Source organism: Canis lupus, chromosome 25, assembly GCF_011100685.1.
Source record: "Canis lupus familiaris isolate Mischka breed German Shepherd chromosome 25, alternate assembly UU_Cfam_GSD_1.0, whole genome shotgun sequence".
Classification (NCBI taxonomy): domain Eukaryota; kingdom Metazoa; phylum Chordata; class Mammalia; order Carnivora; family Canidae; genus Canis; species Canis lupus.
The window spans coordinates 9,806,236-9,828,502 of record NC_049246.1 but is presented as its reverse complement, the minus strand read 5'-3'; the positions used below and the strand labels follow the sequence as shown (position 1 = coordinate 9,828,502).

Here is a 22,267-nt window from a genome sequence, read left to right as displayed (position 1 = left end):
GTCACTTCTTTCTCTCATACTTTAGCAGAAATTAAAATGATAAACTCATTAAGGGAAGGGACTCATACTACACTGATTTATGTATCCTTACAGTGCCTGACACTATATATGACACACACTGTAAGTATTCGGTAAGTATCCAAAGTTTCTGTATAACCATAGCGGTTTTGAAACAACACATTCTAGATTTTTTTTTTTAAAAGATTTTATTTATTTATTCATAGACACAGAGAGAGAGAGAGAGAGAGGCAGAGACACAGGCAGAAGGAGAAGCAGGCTCCATGCAGGGAGCCCGATGTGGGACTCGATCCCGGGTCTCCAGGATCACACCCCAGGCTGCAGGCGGCGCCAAACCGCTGCGCCACCAGGGCTGCCCGATTTTTTTTTTTTTTTAAACACATTTTACTTTTGCCACACAACGACCACAGTAATAAAGCTCTAAAGGCAGCTCTGGCCCATTACTCTCTTCCTTCAATGCCACTTCTTTGTCTGATTAAGTACCAAAGCTTCAAAGCCCAACTTGGCTGTTTCCTTCCATGACTCCCTTAGTCTGGGTGGTGCCTTTCCTACTGTGTTTTTACCACACCCAGAGTTTAGTTCTACCATACAATTTATGACGTATTGTTAAGTTGCCTGCTTCCCAACTACATCAGTAGTTCTACTTTTTGGTTCATGATCCTTTTATAATCTTTTTTTTTTTTTTTTTTTTTTTTTACTTTTATACTCTTAAGAATGACTGAGCTCCACAGAGCTTTTGTGTGTATGGAATAGATCTATCAATATTGGGATCCCTGGGTGGCGCAGCGGTTTAGCGCCTGCCTTTGGCCCAGGGCACGATCCTGGAGACCCGGGATCGAATCCCACGTTGGGCTCCCGGTGCATGGAGCCTGCTTCTCCCTCTGCCTATGTCTCTGCCTCTCTCTTCTCTCTCTGTGTGTGTGACTATCATAAATAAATAAAAATTAAAAAAGAAAAGATCTATCAATATTTACTATTAGAAATCAAAACAGAATTTTTAATTCACTTTAAAGTAATAAATCTATTATTTATTAATATAAATAGCATTTTGTGGAAAATATAATTTTTCAAAACCAAAAATAATTAGTAAAAACAGTGGCATTTCCTTACATTTTTGTAAATCTCTTTAATGTCTGACTCAACAGAGAATAGCTAGATTCTCCTATCTGCTTCCGCTTTCCATCTATTATGGCATCCCAAATGTCTTGTGGCCTCTGAAACACTTCACTGTATTCTCATGAGAGAATGAGAATGAAAAAGGGCAAATAAAGTCTTGCTATTATCATGAAAATGATTTACCCTTGCAGACCTTTTAAAAGGGCCTTAAAGATCCCTGGGGCCCTGGACCACATCTTTGGAACCTCTGCAGTCCTAGTAAACCCCTTACCAGCCATGACATTCCTTTTCTTTGTAACCTCAGAACTTAGAATGGTACATGATTCACAACATGTATGCAATAAATGCTATCTCAGTGCATGAACAAACTGAACAAGTGGGTGGATGAACAAATGATTACAAATAAATTCAGGCTGCCTTTTAGTCCACTCACTGAGAATTTCCACCAATATGAATCTACACAAAATTCAAAAAGAAAATATAACAGCTTGTGGACAGTAATTAAATATCAATTACCATCCATCTGAATGAGTAGTTCAGACTTGACTCTGCGACTTGCCTCATGTTCATCTGAGGTTCCTCTTCGACTACAGATAGAATCTATTTCATCGATGAAGATCGTAGTGGGCGCATAAAATCTAGCCTTTGTAAAAAAACATTTTAAAGAAACCATTCAATAAGCTCATAAAATAATCTGAATTTTTTAATGCCATTTCCTCCTCCTAAAATAATGGTAAAAAAAAAAAAAAAAGCAGAAATTTCTCACTGCTTTAATGCCACCATTTGATTACTGACAGAGATTAAATCATTTATATCAGAAAATGGATATTTCTAAAAATAAAAGTTAGATGGTTGGTGAAGGTGGATGACAGATACATGGGGATTCATAGTACTATTATTTCTACTTTTGTGTTTGAAAATTTCCTAATATAAATCTTCTTAAAGATAAATTATCAATCTCCATCTTCAAATACATATTCTTAAATAACTACTGCAAGTCCCTAATGAAAAAGGAAAACTTTAACGATAGGTCAATTTCTGATTTTTATATATTTTTTTAAAGATTTTGTTTATTCATTTGAGACAGAGACTGAGAGAGAGAACATAAGCAGGAGGGAGAGGGAGAAGCAGGCTCCCCACTGAGCCGGGAGCCTGATATGTGACTCGATCCCAGGACCCAGGGATCATGACCTGAGCCAAAGACAGATGCTTAACCATCTGAGCCACCCAGGTGCCTAATTTCTGATTTTTAAAATATATACTAAAATATACTCAGCTCAACCAGCTCATTAGAAATCCTGAAATATCAAACCATACATATTACTTCCAAAGTGTCTTCCACCCTCACTGGATAAGCTGCCCTTATCTCAGAGAGGAAGAAACACTGAAGACACATCAACCCTCCAAAAAAGCCACCACCTTATACCTTACTCATGTGTCAAGAACTGTTCAACTACAACTCCATTAGTCCTTTTAAAAACAGATCCCAGGACACCTGGGTGGCTTAGCAGTTGAGCGTCTGCCTTTGGCTCAGGGCATGATCCTGGAGTCCCAGGATCGAGTCCCACATTAGGCTCCCTGCATGGAGCCTGCTTCTCCCTCTGCCTGTGTCTCTGCCTCTGTGTGTGTGTGTGTGTGTGTGTGTCTCATGAATAAATAAATAAAATCTTAAAAAAAAAAACAAAAAACAGATCCCTAGGTAAATGGATATAAAAGGGATATCATTCGCCTACAGAAACAGTACTTTGAAATCTGAATATATCATCACTCACCATTTCAAACAACAGACGGACTAACTTCTCAGATTCACCTCTATATTTAGATGTCAGTGTAGAAGATGAAACATTGAAGAATGTTGTGCCACATTCAGTGGCAACAGCTTTAGCTAGCATAGTCTTACCAGTGCCCGGGGGTCCAACCATCAGTACACCCTGAAATTTCAAAATCTGTATTAAATGTTTTATCAAATTAAAATGTATTCTTATAAAATATCATCAGCTATTGATGTACATTAAAAATTTCCCCATGAAAAAAGAAACTCAACTGTCACCATGTCACTCATGGTGCATTTGACATGAGTATCATTTCACAGATTAAAAAAAAATGCAGACTGATTTCACAAAATACCTCAAATGAGAGGTACTCAGGGATGGGCTAACAAAAGGCCCAGACAGTAAGAAATCTTCTGATATATTTAAAAAGAACCTACCCAATTTTCTACCTGGAAGAAGGTAAGTATGTATAGTCTTGAGCATGGCTTAAGAGTGACTGCTCTGTTTAAACATAATGAAATTAAGACATTTCCTACCACATCTAGTAGAATTATACATTCCTTGCCCTTCAAAGAGACAAAACCTGTCTTCCACAAAACATAATACACAGTTTTTAAACAAAGTAGAGATCACTTATTAGTTAAGAAGGTAACTAAAATCCAGTGGCAATTCAAGAATAATCAATTTAGCTAGCATTTTATCAGATTAATGTGCTAGACAATTAATAGTTCATATAAAACAGTGTTAGTAATGAAAGAGTCACTAAATATAGACTAAAAACTAAATTTTACTTACCATCTTTGAAAACAAACAAAAATGCTTCTGTAAAAATAAATCAACTAGAAGTAAAAATTATTCAATAACACCAATCCTCTACTATTGAAGAATACTGGATTTTCTTCTCACACTTTCAATGGGAGTTCAGATACCCAGTGAACATCACATTTCTTTTGTATAATAGTTGGTAATCTTAAGAAGAATTCTGTCCTATTTATTTAATATGTTTCTGGAGATTTAAATTTTGAAAATTATGCACATATAAAGTTTCACAAATTCAGAAACTGTCCAAACCCTTTTCTAGTGTGAAAATTAATGGAAGACTCCTTTAAAATAGAGCTACGAAGCCAGAAGGGGGAGCTCTCATGCTCTACAACTCTTAGTCAATTGCAGACCCAACTGGAAGAGACCTATCTTGCAAGTCTATGCTGTGTTAGCTACTATCGCCACCCCCTACCCTCCCCCTGGCAACAGCCTAGTCAATGAAAGAGTGTCATAACCCAGCCAATGAAAAACCATTACACTGTAACCTCACACTTTACTCAAATAGGCTTTTACTAACAACCTCCCAATTTTCCCTTTTCTCTATAAAAAAGAGTTTTCCTCTCCTCTGTTCTCCAGACTTGGCTATCGCTATAGCTTGTTTGTCCCAAATTGTAATTCTCTGCTATTCTCAAATAAGCCCATTTTTTGCTGATAAAATAACTGACAGCTTTTTTTTTTTAAGATTTTATTTATTCATGAGACACAGAGAGAGAGAGAGGCAGAGACATAGGCAGAGGGAGAAGCAGGCTCCATACGGGAAGCCCAATGTGGGACTAGATCCTGAGCCAAAGGCAGACGCTCAACCGCTAAGCCACCCAGGCGTCCAGCGTCCCGTTTTGTTTTGTTTTAAGATTTTTTATTTATTCATGAGAGACACACACATAGAGAGGCAGAGACATAGGCAGAGGGAGAAGGAGGCTCCATGCAGGGAGCGTGATGACAGCTTTATTTTTAAGGTTTACACTACCTATAGAATTCTGACACCCAGAAAGAAGATTTGAAACACTACTTTAGTAACTGTTTTTTTGCTCTGCAAGGAGCTTATAACTGAGATGGATTTTGAAAACTAAAAACAACTAATAGTATAAGCACAGCTATAGCAAAATTCATTATTTCTCTAATGTCCCCTTTGAATGCCCTCTCTGTTCCTGTAATGTCTTTCATGTGGGCACCTCCAATAGGAGTTAATTTCCAACATCAGTCTCTGTACATAGATAGAATCACACAGTACAATATTTATAAATTTCAGCTCCTCATGAATTATTCTTTCAATTATCTCCTCTATTTCCTATATCTCCTTCTCTATTGGCTCTTTCCCCCAGTATATAAACATACTTAAATCTGTCCTGTTTAAAAAAAAAAAAAAAAAAATCCTTTGCTCAACCCTACGAATCCCCTTTATACTATCCACTTTTTACCTTCTCAGCCAACCTTCTTTAAAAATTTCATGCTTACTAGTTTTTCTTTTTGAGCTACAATCTGAGTTCTGCCTCCACTAATTCATTAAAACTACCTAATTTACTAATCCAGTGGTCACTTTTCATCCCATATCTTCTTTCCTTCTCCCTGACCTCTGCTGGTGCTGTTACCTGATGTTCATTCCCTTCTTCCTGAAGTGCTTCCTCCCTATGTTAGTTCTATGACACTGTTCTTCCCTGATGCTCCTCCTACTCATGACTCTCTTCACTGCCTTTCAGGTTTCCTCCTCCCCTGCCCTTTATATTCTTGAAGCAATTCCAAACCGTTTGCTCTTTTTCCTTTATAGACTTCCTTAAACAATCTCATCCACACCCATATTATCACAATTTTAATTTAAATTCAAACTCTGTTCTAAGCTCCAGACCTGTTTCCAATTACTTACTATTTACCTAAACATATTTTGTTTCTATTTAAATCTGCCCCTCTTCCCAATTTTCAGTACCAATTCATAGTGTATGCACCTTATATAATAAAGAATTTGACTGGTCTTTTTCCCCAGTTCCTGGGAAGAAAACTATAAATCCTCAGAATTTCCAAGTGACAGGAGTGCTTTTGTTGTTCATTTGAATCCCGAAATTTTATGTTGAGGTGACTCATGGTGGGCCCCTATACAGTTTATGCTAATGAGGATGGTGGCTAGCCTTGCCAGAAAAGTCAACCATGGCATTAAAGAATTGGGGCTTTGAGCCATAGGATATCAACAAGACGTAGAGAAAGAAGGGAGACTGGAAACTGAGACACACAGGCAATGATTTAACCAATCATGACTATGTAATGAAATCCAATAAAAACCCTGGAAACTGAAGCTTGAGTAAGCAAGCTTCCCTGTTGCAATACTCTATGGATTGTCACACACCCAGGTGCTAGGAGGGTAAAGCATCATGATTCTATGTGCAGAAAACAACAGAAGTTTCATTTTCAGCATCCTCACAGATCTTGCCCTATGCATTTCTTCCTTTGGCTACTTCTGATTTGCCTCCTTTTGCTATGCTAAAACTGTAATTGTAAGTAGAATGCTTTCTTAAGTTATCTGAGTCATTCTAGAAAATTACCAAACCTAAGGGGGGTAGTAAGAACCCCCAAATTTATAGCCAGCTGGCCAGAAGTGAGGGTGACCTGGGGATGCCCAAGTTTGCACTTGGCATCTGAAATAAGGACAATCACATGGAAAAGTACCTTCAACCTGTAAGATTTGGCCCAATTAGGGGTAGCTGGTGTCAGAAGTAATTGCATGCTCCTTCAGTTCAAGCCTGGAATTTGGGAGTAACATACCATCCGTCATAATGTTATCATTACCTTTTAAATATCTCTCATAAATCCACCCATTTTTCACTAGCCAATTACAAATGCCTTTGTTCAGATCCTCATTGTTCAGATCGACTCTTACAACAGCCTCTTCCTCAGATTTTTCATCAGCATCTATTTATGATCATCTCCAGTCCATCCTTCACAAGATGATTTTTCTACATGTGCAAATCACCTTCTTGGTAAAGGCTTACAAGGCTCATTAAGATAGGTTGGTTATACCTACCATGCCTGTCTTAAAACTTCTTTCAATACCTATTTTAAGACTTTTTTCTCTAATAAATATTGTTCTAAAAGTTATAATAAAAAGGGAATGTTACCAAAATTAGGTAAATCTATAAGAGTCCATAAAAGTTTTTAAGTTGTAGAAAACAATCAAAACGCTATGAGTATTCCAAGCTATTTGAGTAAATAGATACACAATTTCTCCTCATCTTAACTTTTAGGCATGTAAAACAAGGAAGAGATATTGAAAAGAGAAACAGACCTTCCTAGCTAATTCAGAAGAGTGTTTTATTTCACTCTATAGATCGGACTCAAGGAAGCCTTTGCCTAGGATGAAGACCAAAAAAAGTTCCAGGCAGCCATTGTTGGAAGGGTTTTTTTAATATGCTAAAATAAAAACAGTAGACTTAGGAACTAGTCCTGAGCAGGCTTTTTATTCTAAAGTGGAGGGCAATGTCTGAGAATTATACCAAGCCTAAATGAAGTGATCAAAATAATTAGTGAGAAATATGCCAACTTTTAGAAAGTATTTATTTGATCAAATATTTATTCTACAAGACTATCTACTATTTAATTTGCTTGTTAATTTATTTACAGAAACAGATACCTAGAAAATTCTTAAAGCTAATCCCTAGCCCGGCAAACTGAAGGCAAGTGACTTTACTAAAGACTGCAGTTTCAACACTCTGTTCCTCTCTTGCCATGCAGAGGAGACACACCTCAACTACAAATTCAAATCCAGGTATTTAGGGTGTAGTACACAGACCTCCCCCAACCTTCACTACTGTGTAACAAATGCATAAAGAAGCCCAATGTTGTCATTCATTATCATGCAAGCATCATTTTTATACCTATTTTATTTTAATAAATGCTCACCTTCCATGGCCTTCTAATCCCTTTGAAAAAGTCAGGCATCCACATTGGAAGAACAACAGCTTCCCTTAGCAACTTCTTAGCTTCTTCCAGATCTGCTATGTCATCCCTTTACAAGAGTAGCAAAGTTTCATGCTTATTCACGGACACCTCTGACTTATGGTCAATACTACTTTTTTCAAGTTTTTTTATTCATGAAATTGTCATAGTAAGAGCACTATTTAATTAATACTGCATAAAATGATGAGTGAAAATATACTGCAGTGATTAAATAGGACACGTTATTCAATTAACAACCTCTGTCAGTTATGTCAACATCAAGTAAACATGTAAAATGTCTTGGTTATATTCTGAAAGAAGAACTGTCCTGTCAATTCTATACATGTATTAAGGAAGAAGTCACAATCATGGATAATAAGGCTCACACCAAGCCAACCATTACTGTTGTTACTTTAATTCAAGGACTGATAGACTTACCAATGAATGCTGGGATTCCTGGATACAATGTCTCTCTCCAGGGCTTCCACCAGATCCTTATCATACCCAGCACCATCAAATTTAGGAATTTCACCATCGCTCGCACCATCATGCATATTCTTCCTTCCCTAGAGACAGGTATAAAAAAAGCACTGGTCAATAACAAGATAATTTTAGTTAACATCACTGAGCTTTTGAAATATTATAATGTAATTATCTTAAAAGTAATTTTCTTTTTTTTAAGATTGTGTTTTCTGATTACTCAAATGCCACCCTCCCCTGTTGATTTCATCAGAAACCAATAAATTGGCCAACTGTATTATACATATCAAATTTATATCTTTGGAGGTATAGTTTCAAATAAGACTAAAATGATCCTTACTAGATACTTCTGGATTTGTGGGTGCAGGGAATTTCCACCACCACCAGAGAATATACAGAATATACCCAAACAACATTAATTTACTGAGAACCTACTACACGGCAATAAATCTCACATATATTATTATCTCATTTAATACAACAAGGTATGTATTGTTATCCTTATTTTTACAAATAAGGAACTAGGATTCAGGAGAAGTAATTTAAGCAAGTTCATAATTATTAAATGTCTGAGTAGAGATTTTAATGCAGCTTTTCCTGGCTCCCTGAGCCCATGGCCTTTGCATAACATCAGACCACTTCATGACTAACTTTTTAAAGCTTAAATGCTTTACAAACTATGATTCGCCAAAGCTAAGAAAGAGGCTACAGAGGAGGAAGGCCTTGGGACTCTGAACGGCATCTTGCAAAGCCTTTTCCCTGTTTTCACCCCCCAGGATTCAGGGTTTCTTCCTAGTAAAGTCCTTGGACCACATCATAAAGTGACTGTAATGATCATGGTAAAAGGATCTTTTTAAATAGTATTATTAAGACCACTAAAGCAATATACTTTATCCTAAATTCTTTATTTAATAATATGGTAGCTTTAAAAAACAATTACATGCTCTGGTTTCTATGGGTTCTGCCAAGATTTACTCAAGCTTTAAATGAAATGCGCTCCGTTGCTAGAGATAGTTAACCACTAGAACTACTTCAAGGGACAGGGCCAAATATCTCCCTAGAGCTTCAGCCCCACAGTTACTGCCTAATACTAAAATGAAAGAGAAAATAGTCAAAAAAATGCATGAATTTCCTAAGCTTAAGTCTGAAGAGAGAAAACAGAATGAACCTCTCTTACCACACTTCATCTGAGATAAACCGTAGGCTTGATCATAGGTGCTGACAGAGAACTAAAATGGCTCCCCTTGGGCAAATGCTCGAACTCATTAAGTAACTAGGTAAATGACCAAACAGTGCTCTTGGTGACTTGACACAAAAAATGAATATTTTACTGTTTCTGGGTGGCACAGTGACAATATTAGCTCAATTTTCAATAAGATTCTTATGTTTCAGATGATAGATACCAATACTGACAATATTAAAAAGAGTAAGTTTGTGTCATATCTACACAACAAACATAGTATCTACAAATTTAAAATAAGCTCAGCCTAGAATCACACTTTATAATACAGGTAGGAAAGGCTAAAAATCACATTCAAACAAATCACTGGAAATTCTCTAATCATTTTTAAAACTCTTCTGGAAATAAATCAACTAAAGAATGCAACAGAAACTGATATATCTAAGACTTAGCATAACTTGATTCAAATGGCATTATAATTTGAGACTTACCAAAAAAATAATTATTAAAAAATATAAGTAGACATCCATTTTAATAGGAATGTCCAGTGGTAGAAAAGACATGATAAGCACTGCCAAGGGAAAGAGCTGTACACTTATCTGAAAGTAGTAAGAATCAGAGGATTTAAAAGAATAATAAATATGTAAAAAAAAAAAAAAAAAAGAATAATAAATATGTGAGCATATCTGTCTAATACATTTCAGTAGGTTTTATTAGTGAATAAAAATACAGTACCTGCCCTCAATTGACCATCTAGTCTAATAGGGGAAACAGTAACAAGTAAACAATACAAAAACATACATAATCATAAACTGTGAAATGCTATGAAAAAACTGAGTGGTCCATGTCATTAAAAGGTATTGAGCAAACAAAACACAGATTGGAGAGACAGGCAGAGAGAGGCCAGCTCACCTAGGGCCCAAAAGGCCAGAGGGAGAAGCTTGGACTTTATTCTAAATGAATCGGGAAATGGCAGGATCTAATTTACATTTTTAAATGACCCTTCTGCCTACTGTGTGGAAAAAGGATAGGGTAGAGAACTAGAAGCAGAGAAAGAAAGTCTGCATTCTAGTAATACTCAAGGTCAAGCTTCTCAATTCACAGAAGAGGAAATATGGGTGTTAAATCAGTCAAATGACTTGTCCTAGGATCCAAAGTTTATCAAAGATAGAGATGAGATTTGAATACAAATTAAGTACTCCAAAAAAGATTCTGGGAACTCTTCCAAGTCAAAATGGTGAGATTATTAAACAACAGATTTAGGGAAACTAAAAATAATTAATTAATTTGGTTACATTGGGAAACCAACAAAAAAGGTGACCATCATCCTTCATAACAAATACTCACATACTCATCAAGGGCACTTGATGGAATGAGTACTGGGTGATATACTATATGTTGACAAATTGAATTTAAATAAAACAATGTAAAAAAAAAAACAAATACTCAGATACACTACAATAGGGCATCAAACATAAGTAACTGTGGTTTCAGTTAATGAGCCAGATTAACTGTAATACTAATACCTAAAAGAGACTTAGTTTTCAGGCAATAAAAGATAACCTCACCCAAGATAGTACCTGAACAATTTATAATAATAATAAAAGCTGCAGTAACACTGAAATGATCTTAGAAATCTTTCTTTAGATTTCCACATTAACTGACAAAGGTCAACATTAGCAAGAATTAAAAAAAAAAAAACATTAGCAAGAATTTGATATTTAGCATGCAGTCTGACCTTTTTCCTCATTAAAGAAAATATTTTAGCATCTTTTTACTAACGTCAAAATTACCTTTATCAAGAAAGCTTTGTTAATGAGCTTTCATTAGTATTGACTAATCATTCTATGTGAAAAAAATGAGGCTAAAATTAGTGACTAACCCAATATCATATAAAGTCAATGACACAAGTTGGCCTAAAGCACAAATAACGGTTTTTTGCATTTTATTGTATGTCTTCTCACACAGGCAGATTAAGTGAAAGACAGTCAGTTACTAGCTCTGGGTCTTGCATTTCAAATGACAAGTGAATTGCACCCAGAGAAGAATATCCAGGGCAATGAATGATTCAAAACCACATCATATAGAGGAAGATCAAGGACACTAGAGACATGTAAGCTGAAGAAGAAAACACTAGTGGAGCCACATGACCAACTGACCTATCTACCTCTATTTCCTCTATATCATTCCAAAGGAAAGAACCAGGACCAATAAAAAGTAACAAAAGACATAAATTTCAGATCAGCAAAACAATTTTCTGACAATGAGATCTGTTTAACAAAGTGGTCACTGCTCTTGCTAGGTAGTGAGCTACCCAACATCAGAATTACTAATTAGTAATAAATAAAAAGAAAAAAATCACTGGCCCACAGTCTCAGGGATGTCCAAGCTCAGCTCAACTCTGAGGTCAGTGACATTATGCTGGTAACTTGAAATAGTCAAAGTAGAAGTATTTACACCACAGAAATCAGCTTATGCTACAGACCAGGGCTCGATTTATTGTTTTGTTAATGGCCTAGACTTAATAATAGGGAAAATGTTAATAATGCAGATGAAACTTAAAAGTATGTCATTTCTGCAGCTCTTACATTATAAATTGCACAAAAATTAAGAACTATACTTTTAGTCATCTATTAACTGCAACCATAAGTTGGCTACAGATATAAGAGATGAGCAAAAATCAGCAAAGGTATTCTGTGAGAGTCCATTAGTTCTACAGAATTTACAATAAAGAGTACAATATATTTAATTATTTATAAATTATGTACTATACATCATTTATATCAGATTTATAATAAATGTGTGAATGTGTATATACACACACTTTTTTCTGAAAACTATTCAACATTTACCAGTACACTACTAGTTGGATGATCATCATTCATCAAATAGTTTACCCATATGACAGTATCCTTTTCTTCATAAGAAAAAGAAAAGTTTTTCTCAAGTCACTGTTGATTTGTAGAATCACCTATCAACACTTCTCAATTCAGTTTACAGTATCTCTTCACATCAGACATCCCTACACTTAGTAATGAGAAGGAAAGTATTCAAAAAGGGCCATTTGTTACATATAACTCAATGAAATGAAGTCCTTTAAGTTTAACAACCTTAAATCAATTCTATGAATATAATTTACCATACTTTAATCTGAATTCTATTTAAAAGTATATACAGCTTTAATCATGAGATTGTAATAGAAGCACTGCTCATTTCACTAAGAGTTAATTAACCATAAAGTCATAGTCTTAAAAATACTTGCGAATCAGAGCTTTGTGAATTAAATTTATTTTTGGTTACAATACAAAAACATTTCCTCTGCTACCTAATATTTTTAGATCATCTTTTTTTTAATAAAAAAATGCATTTATTATTTCTATGTATATTTCTATACTAACTCTAGGCTCCAATAGTTTAAAAAATAATACATCAAATTTCCTCAGGTACATTCAAATAAGACTGAAAAATATAGCTGTCAAGGTCAATTGATTCATCTCACTCCCTCTCATCAATAAGAAAATATTCAACGTGAGGCCAAGAGTCACATTTTGTTAGTCTGTATTCCTAGTCCCTGCAAGTATGACTAAAACAAAGCACACACATAATAAAAATATGTTAATGTGATGGGATGAGCACTGGGTATTACAACTGATGAATTATTAAAAAGTATATCTGAAACTAATAATATACTATATGTTGGCTAACTGAATTTAAATTAAAATCAATCAATCAAAGGTGTGTCAAGTAAACAGGGTAAGAAACTGGCTTTGTGATGACTCTGTGGACCTCATGGAGAGAAAAATTGTAAGGGCTGAGCAATAGATTGCTATACAAAGTGATTGTTACTTGCTGAAAAACAGTATTTTTAAGCTTGGACCTCATCTGAAGCTTGTCAACAGTTTAAAAAAAAAAAAAAGAGGGGTGGGGAAGATTTAATCACTGCAAGAAAATGAAAGGGAACTCTTTTACAAGAAACAAGTATTCATGATATATTAAAATATGATAGTAATAAGCATTTTGAAACAAAAGGCTGTCTAGCATACTGATTAAAAGCTCAGGTGATAAAGAGTTCGACTCCTAGTTCCCCCACACACTTGCAGGTACGACTCTGGTGCCTCAATTTCTTCATATGTAAAACAGGGAAAATTATGCTGAGGTCATAAGAAGTATTTATAGGAATTAAATAAGCCAATCAATATATATATAAAACTTCAAAAAGGGGCTAGTACAGGTTAAGTGTACTCAAGGAAGATTAACATCTGCTACTGCTATTATTATTAGTTGCCCCATCACCCAGTTTGCAACACTAAATTAAAAAATCTAGATACTAAAAAAAAAAAAAAAAAAAAAAAAAAAATTCTAGATACTAGGCTCCTGGGTGGCTCAGTGGTTGAGCCTCCGCCTTTGGCTCAGGTCATGATCCCGGAGTTCTAGGACAGAGTCCTGCATCAGGATCCCCAGAGGGAGCCTGCTTTTCCCTCTGCCTAGGTCTCTGCCTCTCTCTGTTTCCCATGAATAAATAATTTTTTTAAAAAAATCCAGATACTAAAAAAAAAAAAAAAAAAAAAAAAAAAAAAAAAATCCAGATACTGAGAATCTTGGGTAAGATATATAATTTCTCTTGTCCTCACTTTTTTTTTTTTTTTTTTTTTTTTTTTTTACATCTATAAAGTTAAGTGGCTGGCTGAATTACAATGGCAGCTTTCAGACTTTTGACCACGACACAAAATAATAAGTTCGTTTGAGATCATGAGCTACTATACACCAATATATAATTACATAATTAAGCTTTTTTTTTTCTTAATCTGATTGCAATACACAGAACCAACGATACTGGGGACCACTGTACCTCTGAGGAGCCCTCCAGTACAAAGTACTCACTGTCAAAATAGCATATTCAAAGGCAGGGGGTATGTCAGTTTCACCTAAGCATTCTCAAACCCTACCACAGCCTTCAGTAAGTTTTAAGGACACTAAAATTCTAAAGGGCATTGAGTGCTCATAATAACCATAACTGAACCAAGTACACTTTTCAAATTCTAATAAACTCTGCATGAGTTTGTTTTTACAAATTGTAGTCCCCTTTGTGTCCAGAGTGACTCAAAAACCATCTTTTATCTTCAAACAACTGTAGAGTTCTTTTTTTTTTTTTTAATAAAGGGCTTACTTTCCAGTGACATTCTGAGTACTTACATGTCAATGAAAGAATAAAATTTAGAAAATTATTTGGAAATTTTTAAGAGACAATTTGCAATCTCCAGAAGAATCTGACATTCAACAAATGCCGCCTCATTGCTTTGTTCTTTGCTTACAAATCACATTTAAAAATCAACATTTATTTAATTGTTCTCGGACTCCTTTCAAATCTAATCCCATTTTTAATCTAGTTAGGTACGGATAACTACATAATATGAAAAAATCCTAAAATAAAGAGGAAAAAGATTTGTGACTTCACAGATTCCATTCCAAGCTCCATGCTTTGACTCTATGACCTTGGGCGAAGGCCTCGGCTCTCTACCTCAGTTTCTTCATTTACAAGATGAGTACCTACTTCATGGGATTGTTTCCTGAATTACTGTCCAATCACTGGAAATGGTGCCTAGCAGGGAGGCATCCAGTAAGCCATGACTAAGGTTATTCTCTTGTGTTAATGTGAAATGAAGGTAAAGACTGAAAGTTCCCCACCTAGTTCTAAAAGTTTACCTAAAAGCTCCTAGCAGAGCAAGAGTTGGACTTCAGCCCCTACTTTATGCTCTAAAATGCAAACCAAGATTAGCCAACAAAAGTGAAAAACAAGGGAAGCAAAGATGACACATAAGACAGAGATTTTTAAGTATCCATTCCGGTGGTTTTTGATAATGAGAGAAAACCAGCAGGAGTAAGTAAGCAATTAATGCCCCCTTACGAATCCCAAAAAGGATCAGAGATAGAATCACTCACTGTTCTATGGTATAATAGCTCTGACAAAATACAAAAAACAAATAGAATCTATCTTTGAATCTATATATCATGAATAGAAATACTAAAAAAAAAAAAAAAAAAAAAACAAAAAAAAAAAAACAATTTTATTCAAACCACAGATTAAATATGCACAAGGCCTGGGAAAGTTGTTTGTGCAGAGGCCTTATCTACTGATTGAAATTACACATCATAAAAATAATTCAAACATAGCATCTGGGGATCCCTGGGTGGCGCAGCGGTTTGGCGCCTGCCTTTGGCCCAGGGCGCGATCCTGGAGACCCCGGATCGAATCCCACGTCAGGCTCCCGGTGCATGGAGCCTGCTTCTCCCTCTGCCTATGTCTCTGCCTCTCTCTCTCTCTCTCTCTCTCTATGTGACTATCATAAATAAATAAAATTAAAAAAAAAAAATTAAAAAAAAAAAATAAATAAATAAAAACATCGCATCTTATTTTGAAGGATAACAACTTGCTATTAAGTGAGAAGTTATATTTTTTCTTTTCTGTTTTTTTTTTTTAAGATTTTATTTATTTATTCATGAGAGACAGAGAAAAGCAGAGACATAGGCAGAGAAAGAAGCAGGCTCCTTCCCTCTTCCCTCTTCTGCCAAAGGCAGATGCTCAACTACTAAGCCACCCAGGTGCCCCTGAAGTTATATTTTCATTATATATATCACAGCATCAACATGAGAACATATCCTGAATCTCTAGCTAGAGGAATTTAAAACTTCTTGGTGGCAATCCAATAATCATCATCATTCATGTCTGATGTCACAATGGAAACAGGAAACAACATCACTAAAATTAAGGCTAAAAATGTGTCAGATCATCCTGGCTGGCTCCCTACTCTGTAAGATTACCTCCAATCCATCTTAAGGGCAGGACAGAATTTCCACCTAGTACTATGTTCATTCACCCAACAATTTCCCAGATAAAGTAAATATACACAGTGAACTCCAACCAAGGAAAATTCATTAAGAGAAAAAAATCTACATCCTTATAAGTTTTTCCCCTACAACTATTTTCATTTATTGTTCATTTTAATTTAGAATACATGTTAAAATATATTTTAAGTTTTAAAACTTTATTTTGAATATTTATTCCACGATCCATCTTACTAAAAATCTCTGTGTGTTCTTTTTTAGTATACTTCTAAGGTCATTAACATTGCAGAATGGTCTTCAAAATGCAAAGACTGCTTAGGTTTTTGAATCAGACTGTTTTACTTATCTCTTCCACATCAAAACCGAGGTACCCTGAAAAGCCAAAAAAATTATAATAGACACCAAAAGTCATGGGCTTCAAGGGAATGAGTTACAAAGAGAGTCTTGCCTTATCATCTCTTCCTCTTGCTCTATAATCCTTGTCTCTACTTGTAGAGGGTTTTTCACCCTTTGATATAGGATGTGCTCGGCCTACAGGTCCCCGGGCTCCTACTCCTGGCATTTCTTTCCTCAGAGGTCTTACTTCTCGATTGGGACGCCTTATCTGAGGTGGAGCTCTGGTAAGAAAAAATTAAAATGAAAATTAATCAAAGGCAAAAGTATTTCAAACTACTTCAGTCAATAAAACTATTAAATCAAGAAGCCCCAAATCTCAATTGTCCCCCTTTTGCCAATTCATGGCTATCACAATTAGGTCGGTTTTTAAAAGTGCTTTTCATTTAAAAAAAAAAAAAAAAAGGTGCTTCTCTGTAAAGATATATCAGTTGACACAATTTTTAAACACATAAATATGTGTAACAGCAATTATTTTGTCAAAAAATAACTTAATCACCAATAGAGGGCAATACAGACTATTTCCATCTAATAATAGTGTAATGGAAAGCCAATTACTTTATTCATTACTGTCCTAAGCCAAAACTAAGTAACTTTTAAAAAAGTAAAGCATTTGAAACTAATATATTAAACGTCAATTACACACTTCAATTTTTACAAAAGCATTAAAAGTTGAAAGGACAGGAATTCAAAATATGTCTATTTGCACAGTTGACTAATTTACTGACAATCAAGATGATTTCCTCTGCTTCTATACTAGAAAAATCCAACATTTCATTCATCAAATTATAAGTGGTAGGGCTAAACAATGAAATATTTTTATATACAGATTAATTTATGTGTGAAAACGTTATTCATGCTTTGAAGGTGCCAAAGGAAAAAAAATCAAATTATACAGGCTCCCACATGTGAATTACGAACTTTGATAACTATATATGATGAAGGATGTTAACTAGACCTGTGGTGATCATTTCACAATACATAAAAATACTGAATCATTATGTTTGTATACCTGAAGCTAATATAATGTTGAATGCCAAGTATACCTCAATTTTAAGAGTTTTGATAAATATGTAAACATAACAATACACACAAATGGCACATTTTATTTCATGTAACACGAAACATGTCAATTGGAAAATTCTGAGATTTTAACCTAGCACAGTATTTAGTGTCTCTCTTTAGGTGCTGGGGGACACTATCCACTCTGTGCCTAATCTCTTAATTCTTCTTCCTTGGACTGTCTGTGCCTCTGTTTTCCTATCTTTTCTCTCTCTATCACTCTGCCTTTATATTTGTATATATGGGTAGTCCTTTTTTTTACCCATTTGCCATACTTATTATCCCTTTCCAACTTCATGCTTTTAATTCATCTAATTCATCATGGACTTTCTCTTCCTGACATCAGAACTGACATATGTATATAACTTAGAACCTAGCAAAACAAGAAAATAAGACAAAAAGCCAAGAAGGATGCAAACTTGAGGCAACAAAGGTAAAACACTGTTGACATACTGCAGGTCTAACAGAGCATCTTCAGACTGTTAGAATTAGACCACCTCATGGAACTGCTAAGGATAAGAGAAGCTGGTGAAAACTGGACGTCTATTAGGTTATTACCTACTGACATAGGAATCCTTGGAGTTCAGTCCAGCTAAACAAGTATTTATTGATCACCTACTAGGAGATATACAGCCACTAGCATGCTAGGCCCCGGAAGAAGAAAGAAATCACAGAAAGTAACTGGAAAATAGCATATAGTACAATGGCTACGAGGCATTTTCAAATATAAAGATATAATTGTGGTATTGGTTCTAGTGCATGATTAGTCTTTTGAGCATCTGCCAATAAATTAAAAATGTGATGAGACTGATAAAAAACTAAAAATGCCACACTCTCTACTCCTAGAGTTTCATTGCCACCACTACTCTGACGAAATTTTCGTTGTTTTGGTGAAGGAGTGGAAAGTAGTAGAGCAGAACTTTACTTTTATTTTTATATACTTGTGTGTGCATAAATGTCTTTCCTGAATCAGACCCACGGGTAAGGCCAAAGACAATAAAACGAGAGCAACAATCTCTTCCCCACAGAACAGATGTCAAGTTTACCCTTCTGTTAGCAGCTGCGCCTGTTATTCAAATAGTCCATCATTGTTTGTGGGCCTGCTTTTTAGATGCACAGCCGGCCTGAAGCTTTTGCTCCCAAAACAGAAAGCCTGTCCCTTACAGCTGCATGCCAGGCTGCTCGTCAGCTGCTGAGCATGCCCTACCAGCCCTCATTGCTTAGACTGACTGAATGGTAGTGAATCTTGAAACATTTCTACCTTCTCAGTTTGTGCCTTCCCCACCTCGCCTTGCTATTTAACAGCTGCTTAGGAATCCTGCTGTAGTCCATTTTGCACACGCATCCAGCTCAGGAAAGCTGTGTTGGGAGAAGAATTATTTCAAAGCTCTTACACAGGCTGCATTCCAAATGCTTGTTGCTGCTGACCTTGTCCTGCCACTCAAGGTTCTGATGGGCTCATAAATGGTCTGAATGAAACTGCTCGGGAAGCCAGATGTGCCATTTGTGGCAAGTTGCACATCTCATTGAAAGTGTGCCCGTGCTGTGAGTCTTCAGTTCCATCTCACTGCAGTTTGATTTTACATTTGTAACAGACTCTGTCGGCTTCCCAAAGGACATCCTTGATTCTGTTCTGTACTTCCTCCATTAGCGCATCACTGCACAATGTCATGCTTCAATTTCAGGACTCAGTGACAGCTTCCAGGCTGTGTAAAAAATGTCTCAAGGCATCTTTCACTGGCCTCTTTTTAAAAAGAGACTTCAGTAGGGTTACACAGCATCATCAACTTCTGCCCTAATGGTCAAAGAAAAGATGACACTGTACTAGCTTATAGTATTCCAAATGTAGACAACTGGAGATCTGCAGATAAAAGACTAGATGGTCTACACTCTGTTCATTTCTCCTATATTTATTTCCCTCTAAAAATGGGAAGAAATGTGCCTTTTTCTATCATATGCAAATAAGCCTAATTTCCCCCAAAATCCAGTATTTCCTTTCTAAGCCATATTACCTATCAATATTCTATGTAAATGTTCTTATCAACATTGCTTGTTCTAGCAAACACATGAAAACAACCCAATGTCCAATATCAGAACAGATACATAAATTATTATATATTCACATACTGGATACAGTATACACGTGAACATGAATTATAACCACATGCAACAACAACAGATAAATCTCAGGACCGTTATGTTAAAAAGTAAATTCAAAGGACACACAGAGTGAACAACATAGGATTTCATTTGGGGTACAAATATATGGGCTAAAAGAGAGGCAAGGCAACAATAAATCCCAGGTTCAGTACAGTGTCTTACTCTGAAGGAGAGGGAGGGGAATAGGATGCAAAAGAGCTTATGGGCGTCTTCAAAGGTAATAGTAGAGTTCTTTATCTTAAATTCCCTGGTGGGTACATGGAAGCTATTGTATTGTGACCCCTTATGCCTTGCATAAATTTCAATTATTCATATCACCTACTCAGTAGTTAATAAAACTTTAAATGTGATTATACTACAACACAAAGTAAAAGATCTGAGCACCTAAAAAGTGAAATTACGAGTTGCTACAAAGTTATTGGCATGTTCCAGAAGTACACATATCCTAGTGACATAGGCTCAGAGTTCACATTCTTAATTGACCTACTAGATTTCTATCTGGCAAGTCTCCATAAAATATCAGGCAACAGAAAGAGAATTGTCTGAATTAGAGCACCACCCTTCCCTGGTTCCAAAAGTCAAAGGGAAAGAGACTTTTTCCAAAAAGGCCCTTCATTCTACACCATATTAAGAAACATGGTCTAAAATACTAACACAATTTTTTCCAATTGTTATATAGGCTCCTTCTTGATTCCTATCTATTGAGCTCTATTTCTTCTAGCATTCTGCTTAATAATTATTCTAATTTTTTTGTTCATACATTGTTAGAATTCTGATATAAGTAATTTAGAACAGGTTCTAGATTTGCCCAAGAACATAAGCCAGATTGCTCCAAGTTAACATCTGGAAAAGAAAGAAAAATAATCTTATTTTGCTATTATACTAATCTAAATAACTCCAGAATTAAGTAAACAGGAAAACATCTCTTTCCCTATCTAATAAAAAAAATAAGAAATATAACTTCCAAGTAGTTCATAATGATATTTTTGATATAAAAACTAGGAGTCAATATACGAGACTTCTGAGTCCAAGAGAAATAGTTAAGAAATCAGGAGGCAAAAAACAAAGCTCAAATAGAAATTAGAGGACCTATGATTTGAAGTTAGACATTAATGATTAAGAATTTTAATGTTCAAAAAAAAAAAAAAAAGAATTTTAATGTTCAGTCTCATCAAATACATGACTGCTATTTTTCAAATCAGTAAATAGCTATTTACCTAATAAGTACAGGAACTATGCTGGATGTTATATTGACATAAAAACATTGCAAACACTAGTCCTACCTTCACAGAGAAACAGTATGGTGAGCTGAAGTCAGCATTAGACTTAGAATCCTAAAACCTGGGTTCCTTTTTACTCCCAGGTCCACCAGTTACTGATTATATGAGCATATCACTTAACATCTGTAAGCCTCACATTCTTCCTAAGTGGAGATAATACTTCATAAAATTTGTAAATCTATTTTTCATTGATACTAACATATGTTCAGTAAAATGTCCATATATCACACAACTCAATAAATTTTAATATTATATAACCACCAGGAGATGAAGATAACATTTCCCAACATCCCAGAAAGTTTTTTCATGGTTCCTCTTTAGTTAGTATCAGCCAGTGAGGTAAGCACTATTCTGACCTTATTATCATAGATTAGGATTGCCTATTTCAGTTTCAGAGAAATGAATCCTACAGTACATACTTTGTGTTTGTTTCTTTTTTTCAACATTACCTATGAAATTCATCCATGTTCCTGCATGTAGCATGAGTTTTTCTTCAATGTTGTGTGGTATTCTATTATGTAAATATAATTTTAACTTACTTATTCTACTATTGATGAGCATTTGAGTTGTTTTCCATTTGAGGTTATTATTTAAGCTTCCATGAATATGGGAATTATGTTCATGGTAAATATAAGCATTCATTTCTTTGGGGTATGTACCCAGGAATAGAATATTGGATCATAGGGTATATGTAAGATTAGCATTAGTAAATATAACCAATAACCAAACGGTTTTCCAAAGTGGTGATGCCATTTTATATTCACATCAACAATGTATAAGAATACCCAGTTGATCCATCCTAGCCATTCTGGTGGGGGTGTAATGGTATCTCATTGTGGCTTTACTTTGCCTTTTCTGAAGGACTATGGATTGGGCACCTTTTCAACAATATGCTTATTGGCTACGTAAACATGATCTTGTGCAGAGTAACTATTCCAGTCTTTAGTCTACTTTTTTTTTTCCAATCAGTTGTCTGACCTTTACTTATTGACTGTCATACTTTATATATTCTAGATAGAAGTCCTTTGTCAGATATACACAATGCAAATATCTTTTAGTATATGGCTTGTCTTTTCACTCTCTTAATGGTGTGTCTTCTTACAAAGAAAAGTTCATAGTTTTAGAATTCTGATTTATCAATCTTTTGTCTTTAATACTTTAGTGTCCAGTTTAATAAATCCTTGCTATGCCTAGATCATGATAATATCCTTCCATGTTTT

At 35.2% G+C, this 22,267-nt stretch overlaps 1 protein-coding gene across 2 annotated transcripts in view; it reads right to left on the bottom strand.

The window, feature by feature from the left end:
- Positions 1-22,267, bottom strand: part of KATNAL1 (katanin catalytic subunit A1 like 1) — a 114,169-nt gene that overhangs the window by 53,002 nt on the left and 38,900 nt on the right. For both annotated transcript variants that reach the window (XM_038573356.1, XM_038573355.1), the window contains exons 4-8: positions 16,601-16,769; positions 8,088-8,215; positions 7,614-7,719; positions 2,907-3,065; positions 1,651-1,777 (exon numbers count right to left, since the gene is read on the bottom strand). In XM_038573356.1, coding sequence (XP_038429284.1) covers positions 1,651-1,777; positions 2,907-3,065; positions 7,614-7,719; positions 8,088-8,215; positions 16,601-16,769 — 689 coding nt within the window. The remainder of the gene's footprint in view (positions 1-1,650; positions 1,778-2,906; positions 3,066-7,613; positions 7,720-8,087; positions 8,216-16,600; positions 16,770-22,267) is intronic.